This window comes from Cariama cristata, unplaced genomic scaffold (assembly GCF_000690535.1).
Source record: "Cariama cristata isolate BGI_N322 unplaced genomic scaffold, ASM69053v1 scaffold30661, whole genome shotgun sequence".
NCBI classification, from domain to species: Eukaryota; Metazoa; Chordata; class Aves; order Cariamiformes; family Cariamidae; genus Cariama; species Cariama cristata.
The window spans coordinates 1-8,259 of record NW_009600375.1 but is presented as its reverse complement, the minus strand read 5'-3'; the positions used below and the strand labels follow the sequence as shown (position 1 = coordinate 8,259).

Genomic DNA, 8,259 nt, shown 5'->3' with positions numbered 1-8,259 from the left:
GGAGGTTGCACTTCTCTGAGCCAGCATGCTGCTTCGGAGTTATCGCTGCGACTGGAACCCGCCATGTGCCCTCCTTGGCTGATGGCCCTTAATATGGGAAGGGGGATCTCTGGCTGCCGGGCTGGGGAGGGCCATGAGTTGTCAGAAAGTGTCTTCTAAAATCTGCGGGGGCACACGGGAGTTCCGGGGACTGTAGCGATTCCTGTTGCTTTGCATATTGTAAACCATGTTTGTGAGCAGCTGCTCTGGTTGCAGTTCTTCCCTGGGACAGCTCGTGCTGCTGCCTGAAGCAGCCTTGCTTTTCGAGTAACTGCGGCTCCGGGGTGTGATCCAGCTGTGCAGCAGCTGCAGCACCGGGAATGCCTGAGCAGCCCGACCTTGCTGGTCTCCGCATTGCTCCGAATCGGCCTCTCCCTGCCTGGCCTCTCTAAGGGGATTCCACACTTCAGGAAGCCTGGATGACATTTCCCCATTTACTTTGTTTTCTAATCCCTTCTGGTTTTGAGCTTTTAAGGTGAATTTTTTTGATGCTTGGGTGCTTTTGTGAAACCTGCCATAGCCTTTTCAGTAGGGGAGGAGGGTTGGGCAGCAGCTGGGTCAGGGGGTGCCGTGCGGGGACCAAGCCCCTGGGGAGCCGGGCTCTGCCGGGGCTGCTCCAAGTGGACTCCTCTCCCTCCCGGGGCAGCGTGCGGGAGCCTTCCCAGGTCACTGCTGAGACCAAGTTTAGCCTCAGCCTGTGGCCTTCAGGGCTGGCTGCTGTGCTGAAGTCTGCCTGCCCGTTTGCTCTTTGCAGAGCAATCGCCTGCCTGCCTGTTTGCTTTTGCAGAAATGGAGGTGTCCTGGCTTGTGCCTGTGGACTTACTTCCCCTGGTGTGTCTGCATTTAATAACCTGGGTGTGCTGCTCCGGGTGGCCCGGGGCTTCCCGAGATTTTTGCGGGTTGCTGGGATCGCACCCTGGAGAAGCTGCAGGGGCTCAGCCCCAGGGAGGTGAGCCCCGGCCAGACCGGCCGCTGCCCTGCTCAGCCCTCGGCAGGTCCAGCCCTGTGCTGCCAGTCACCCTGCCCGCTTCACTGCCATGCCCAGGCTGCTGCTGGCAAGGGCACTGCCTGCCCTTTTCAGCTTACGGCAGGGTATTGTGTCTTATATTTGTTGCTCATAAATACCTGTTGGCTAGGGCTCTTAAAGGCCAGCAGCAATCTGAGCATGTGTTCTGGGGCAGCCTTGCGAAGCCAGTGTGCTGACAACCCCGAGTGCTCCCCTCTCGGATCAGATCTCCCGGAGGCGGTCTGGGACACTGGTGCCGTGCCAGCCTGGTGAGCAGGGCTCAAGCCATGCTGTTGCATGCCAGGGGGCGGGCACGCAGCTGTCTGCTTTCAGCTGAGGCAATATCTTGTCCTTTGCAGATCTTTGAACCCCAACTGAGTCATCGTCAACTTGGTTCAAGATGCCACCGGCCATCGGAGGCCCTGTGGGATACACTCCTCCTGAAGGAGGATGGGGATGGGCCGTGGTCATCGGAGCCTTCATCTCCATTGGGTTTTCCTACGCCTTCCCCAAATCCATCACCGTGTTCTTCAAAGAGATTGAGGTCATCTTCAACGCATCCAGCAGCAAAGTCTCATGGATCTCCTCCATCATGCTGGCTGTCATGTATGCAGGAGGTAGGTGGACTGGAGGCAGCAGTAGACATGCTTGTGCGTTGCCGTACAGGATGCAGCTGTCCTGCTGGGTCTGATTCGCACCTGGCTGTAGTGATGACAACCAGAACTTCAGTAAAAGTTGGAATTCTGTCCTTACATGAGAGCAAAAACTTTCCTTAGCAAGTTTGCTTGAAGGAGGTTGCTCAAAAAGTTCCATTTAATGCCCAGAATGCAAAAACCGGGTTAATCTGTCCTCCTCTGCAAAGCTGTAAGTAAAATCTTTCCGGGGAATTACAACTTGTGTAATTCTGCCCTTGTCCTTGTTACAGCACGCTGCGGATGCTGTGTCTGCTTCCAGCACCCGCCTGAAGGCCAGGGAGCCGCTGTGCCACTCGTAGGAGCTCTGCTCACAGGGTCTCTTTTAGATAAGACGTTGATTTTGTGGTTTTTGTTTTGTGGTTTTTTTTTTAATCCAGCGAACAGTGGCTGTATCTAGGGGTCTGCCCCCAGTTTCTGATCAGCTCCGGTCCCTCAGCGGTGCTCTGGAGTGCACTGAAACCTGGTGCTGCCTGTTCTTCCTTGATGATGCTGAGCAGCACCGTAGGCAGCTTGTGCTGTTTGAGGCTGGCAGTGTGCGCTGGAAGTAGAGAGGGATGAGCAGAATGAAGCGAAACTACTTAAACTGAAACAGCTCCCCTCCTCCATGCTTCAGAAACTGCTTCTTGGAGCCTTTGAATCCCCAAGCTGTGTGCTCTATGCTTGTTTTTAACTGGCGAGGAGCAGGCAGAGAGCTCCCCACAGGGTGTTGTGCTCCTGGCCCTCGCTTCACAGGTGTCCAAGCCCTGGTGTCCCCTACCCGCCTGCAAACGCAGCTTTGCACTGGGTCGCGCAGCTGAAAGAAACTCTTATTGGGAGCCTGCTGTTGCGTCCGCTTCAGAGGCAAATCGGAGCTTGTACCGCTGCCATCCCTAGCTGGCAAACTGCCCACGTCCTCGTTGCGTTTGTGCATCGAAAGGAGCTGACATCAGCGCCTGGCTAAGCACGAGGCTTTTCCTTTGGGGGAACAGGCTCTGCTTTGTCCTCGCTCAGCTAGCGAAGCGACCAGCACATTTCCCTGCTCCTATGTTATAACAAGCTTGTAAACCGTGTAACTGCCTTAATGAGACTCAATCTGGGCCATTCCTCCTCTCCTAATAGCTCAGAGCTTGTTCCTCTGGGGGCCCCGGGGTGGGCACTGCCTGGAGCTGCCCAGCAGCTGAGCTGAGAGCTCCCTCCTCCAGTCCTGGGGTCACCCCCCGGCCCCCTCCCTCCACGCTGACACTGTCTCTCCTGCTCCCTTTGAACAGTTGCCATTAAATCCCGGCAGCTCGCTGGTCTTGAACCACTTGCCCATAAGCCAGTGGCAGGGATGCTGAAGGTACCCCAGACCTGCCCAGGTGCATCCCCTGGCACAGGAGCATGCTGCTGCCCCACTCACTGGTGCCAGGGCTCCTGCAGCCTGAGCCCAGACCCTTTGCAGCGGTCACAGTGTGCATCCCGTTCTCCCTGTTCCCCAGGGCACCTTCCTGCGGGAGCTGCGTGCTTCCCTGGGGCAAAAAAAAATAGGTAGCTCATGCTCTGGCAAAACGTCCTGGGCTGATGGCATCTTGCAGAGCTGGGGTAGCTCCTGTCCCGGGCAGGGCTGGAGGTGGTGGAGCAGCACGTCCTGCAGCCCCACGCAGCCGCCCCGTGCAGTCGCTGTCAGGATACGTGGATGTAATGATCTGAAATGCCCCTTTCTCAGCTCCATGTTAGGATTAGGGACGACTCTGGTTCTGTTCCTTACACTTTTTTCACCGTAAGAATAATCAAAGTAGGTCAGCTAACATTTGGTCAGAAATGCTTCATGTGAATCTATAAAATAGGAGTGGGTGTGAATTCTTTTTTAATTAAAAAAAAGAGGAGGGAATTTCCACCAGGGTGCATGGCGCTGCCCCGCCGGGTGGTTTCCTGGTACCTGCCCTTGGAGCCTGCCGCTCTGGGCTGGATTTCCTGGAGGAAGGGCTGCTGCTGCCTTTAGACTCTGTCCAGGGGCATCACGTTTACCGAGTTCAAGGTACAGGTTTTGCAAAAGTGCTGAGCGCTCTGTGGGGAGGCCTGTGGGGCCTGGGGCAATGTGGCAGCCCCTGGGTGCTGCTGCCACCTTTCATGGGACCTGGGCCGTGGCCTCTTCCCAACTGCCAGTGGCATCAAGTTGGAGCCGCTGGCGCGGGGCGCTCCTGCTTTTTTCACCACGCCGGCTGTGGAGAGCGGGATGCCACGGGGCTGGGGGCAGCCTCTGCAGCAGCAGGGCTTCTGTAGCCTTCTCCAGGCTTTGTTTAAACTGGGCAAAAAGGTCAAGTAGTGTCTGAGGACCCATGAATAACATGTTGACAACTTTGCTATCTGTTAATGGCAAAGCTAGGTCTGTTAATATTCAATGGATGTTCATTCAGTTTATTTAAATATACATTTTAGTATCTGTAGAGCATGCTTCACAGTATCTAATCACTGTTTGCTTTGGATTAAAGCTCCTGATAAGGAAGCACTTAAAAGGCAGGTGTGCAGAGCAATTGGGCTCTTCCTGCCTTAGGGGTAGCAGTGAAAACAGAAGCACCCCTTCTCCCCGGGGTGGCACGGTGCTGCTCCTCCTACGAGGCCTTGGGGAGCTTCGCCTGCGCCCACGGAAGCTGTTTCTTCACAGCTTTTGTCTGGTCTTGATCAGAAACCTCTCGCTGGAGTTGGGCAGCTGCTGTGCACTTGCTTTGCTGCAGAGACCCCAGCCCATGGGGGGCGGGTGGCCGTGGGCAGGGCAGAGCCCCCAGCCCAGAGCAGAGCACTGCATGGGGCAGGGCAGGTGGCATCACCCTGTTCCAAACCCCTGTCCCTGGGGGGCAGCTGGTGCCCAGGCAGCTCCTGGTTCAGCCCACAGAAGGCAGCTTACTCGGAGAAGTCTCAGCTTTCTGGGCTCTAACCAAATGTCACTCTTATCTCCAGCTGCCTCTGGACCTCCCGTCCTTTCCCCTTACCCAGTTCCCTCGCTGGGTGAAGTGTCACTGTGCGAAAGCTAGAAGCCTGTGGCAGTAAACCTCCAGTGTGCTTGTGTGTGTGTGTCTTGACTCTTGTGCAAAGATAACTCATCTCTGGGCGTATCTCCTTCAACTCCCTAGGTCCCATCAGCAGCATCCTGGTGAACAAATACGGCAGGCCGGCCAACCCAATCTCTCCGGGTGCGGGCTGATTGCAGCCTCTTTCTGCAACACGGTGGAGGAGCTCTACTTCTGCGTCGGAGTCGTAGGGGGTAAGTGGCGGCTCTGCCCTCACAGGGCTGCGACAGAGGTGAGTCCTCTCCTGAGGCAGCAAGAGGAGCAACTTAAACCTTGTAATTATTAGGGGATGCCTGTGTTGGATTTGCATAAAGCTTGATGCCTGTTACCTCCTCTAATAAGAGATGGCCTTGGTGACATGTGGGGAGACCATACTAGCGACTGTACACGGGACTAGTATGTGGTACTGAGAATAGAGAGCATCCGTTGTTCCTGCCCCAGGTTAGGGTTGTGCCCCACCAGTTCACGTAAGGTTTGTCATGAGCCGGGGTGGTTCTCCCCTTCGGCTCCTGAATTCCTGTGTGCGGCTTTGCTGCTGCCCTGGCACCTTCTCCCGAGTCGGCAGTGGGAGCCGAGCGGTCCTTGTGCAATTGCGGAGTTAACACGGCTGAAACAAAGCTGTGAAAGCCCCAGAACCGACACCCCTCTCTGCCGCTTGTCCCACCAGCTGGTGGGGTGGGGTGGTCAAGCTCTGAGCGCCTCCTCTCTCCTCTCCTTCAGGCCTTGGACTCGCGTTTAACTTGAACCCAGCCTTAACCATGATCGGCAAGTACTTCTTCAAGAAGCGTCCCCTGGCTAACGGGTTGGCGATGGCGGGGAGCCCCGTCTTCCTCTCCACTCTGGCGCCTGTGAACCAGCTCTTCTTTGGCATATTTGGCTGGCGTGGCAGCTTCCTCATCCTCGGTGGTCTTCTGCTGAACTGCTGCGTCGCCGGATCCCTGATGCGGCCCATAGGCCCCAAGCCGGATCAGCTGAAGAAAGAGGCCAATAAAGAGGTGCTGCAGGAGGCTGGGAAAGTGGTGAAAAAGGACGATGGCGACACCAGCGCAGACCTCATTGGCGGGAAGACCAAGAAACAGAAGAGCACGCTTTTCCAGACGATCAACAAGTTCTTGGACCTGTCCCTGTTCACGCACAGGGGCTTCCTGCTCTATCTGTCGGGCAACGTGATCATGTTCTTTGGGCTCTTCACTCCTTTGGTCTTCCTCAGCAATTATGCGAAGAGCAAGAAGATTGCTAATGAGTCTGCAGCCTTCCTGCTCTCCATCCTGGCCTTTGTAGACATGGTGGCCAGACCTTCCATGGGACTGGTGGCAAACACCAAGTGGATCAGACCCCGAGTCCAGTATTTCTTTGCCATCTCTGTGATTTACAATGGGGTGTGCCACCTCTTGGCCCCCATGTCCACCACCTATGCTGGCTTCTGCATTTACGCTGGCTTCTTCGGCTTTGCCTTTGGCTGGCTGAGCTCGGTCCTGTTTGAGACCCTGATGGACCTGGTGGGAGCACAGCGATTTTCCAGTGCCGTCGGCCTGGTGACCATCGTGGAGTGCTGCCCTGTGCTTCTGGGACCCCCTCTGCTAGGTAGGGTGTACTGTGCCCGGGGAGCCCTGCCCATCCTGCCTGGCCTCACTGAGCGGTGGTGGGTCCCCTTGGGCCATGAGCAACCCTCGGCACTGGGGTAGGGGCCAGGGGAGCGAGCACTGGCCCTGAGTCCGCCCCAGCATCTGAGGGGTGGCCCAGAGAGTGGGTGCTTGAGCCCCTGGCACAGGGTGGAGGAGCGGGGGCCAGAGGAATGAAGGTCTGAAGCTGAGGGTGATGGGCTTGGGCTGCTCTTGAGAACATCTCCACAACCTGGAGCAGTTCTGGGGTATCTGGCTAAGCTGTCCCCTCTCTGTCCCTCAGGGAAGCTCAATGACATGTACGGTGACTACAAGTACACGTACTGGGCCTGTGGGATCATCCTGATCGTCTCAGGGATCTACCTCTTCATCGGGATGGGCATCAACTACCGGCTGGTGGCAAAGGAGCAGAAGGTGGAGGAGAAGGCGAGGAACGAAGGGAAGGAGGAGGAGACCAACGTCGACGAGGCTGAGAAGCAGAAAGAGGCAAACAATGACGTGGCCCCGTCACCTCAGAAGAGCTCGGAGGATGGTGTCAAAGAGGAGGAGAGCCACATGTGAGGGACTGGTCTCGATCCCGGAGTGTCGGGGAAGCGCCGTTGCCCTGGCGCGGTGGCTAGGGCAGTGCTCCGCTGGCGCTGGGTGGCTGTGAGAAGTGTTTAAACCAGGTGTTCATTTTTAACCGGGCTCTGAATTGTCTTTCCATCTGTGTTCAACAAAGGTAACAGGGCTACACACACAGTATCCTTGTGTGTTGGGGGGCAGGGGGGCTTTTTATATTCTGGCTTTTTAACAGTAACATGAATGTACTAATATGTGCCTTACAGTCTTCATATCTTGCTGAATCTGGACGAGCCTTAACTCTAAACCATGCTTTAGCTCTGTATTCTGCTTGGGGGGTGGGATGGGGGGGTGCGTGTGTGTGTTTTGGGGAGTTTTGTTGTTAAAAAGCCATAAAAGCAGGATACTGGATTTGTTGAAGCACGACGGGCTTCAGGGCCAGCCCTGGATGAATACTGCTTCACACGCTTCTTACCGCAGGCCCTCCGCGGAGGGGGAGATCCGGGCACGGGACAGGGTGGTCTTTGGCTCCCGTGCCTGGTGCCTCCTGGCTCTGTAGGTGGTCTTTAGGTATGTTTTGAAAACACTTTAGCTACTGTAGTTCTTTAAATCCCTCTTTCGTAGTGTGCTCTCACGGGATATTCGGGTTGGAGAAGGACGGCTGCAGTTCACGTTGGGCAGGGTTGCCCGCCCCAGGGCTGCAGCAGCCCCTGTGCATCCAGCCCCTGCGGCCGAGCCCTCCATGGGGAGGGCTGGGGTCCCCCCCATCCGCCCCCCAGCTCAGCCCTGGCAGTGCCTCTTCTCAGCCCAATGCTGGGTGATGTGAAACGGGTGCGAACATGGGGGCTTGGCTGGTGGTGCCAGGGCGGGATGCCGGCCTCGGTCCTGCCATGGGGCCATGCTGCCCTGTCCCCCCATGGGGTGGGTTTCCACCGGAGCATTTTTTTAGATGGGTGTTTCGGGTGCCTGACCTTGGGCAGAGCGGAGGGGCCTGGTGGGGCAGGTGGAGATGTTACATCCCTGAGACAGGCCTTCTGCTTTCACTCTCTTATCTCTTAGAGAAACCTCTTTTACTTGCTTCTGTTCAACTGAGACCTTAAGGCGGTGGATGCCTAACCACTCACATCTAGGACATGTAAGGGGGAGGAGAGAATTTGTATGTATTTATTTTTTATTTTTTAGTGCGGGAAAATATCTCAATGTACGTGGAGCAGGTTAATGGCTCTCAAGTTCTAGTAAATGTTGATCAGAAATCATGTAAGAAGCTGAGGTTTTTTCAAATAAACTTGGTTATTTTTTTTTTTACAATT

General features: G+C 55.9%; 1 protein-coding gene across 1 annotated transcript; it reads left to right on the top strand.

Annotated features, from left to right (window-relative positions):
• Positions 1-1,394: 1,394 nt before the first annotated feature.
• On the top strand, positions 1,395-6,949 carry SLC16A1 (solute carrier family 16 (monocarboxylate transporter), member 1). Its single transcript, XM_009710009.1, is given in 5 exon segments — positions 1,395-1,662; positions 4,830-4,871; positions 4,874-4,960; positions 5,487-6,355; positions 6,677-6,949. Coding segments are annotated over 5 exon segments (1,488 nt in total). The 5' UTR covers positions 1,395-1,445.
• The last annotated feature ends 1,310 nt before the right edge of the window (positions 6,950-8,259 follow it).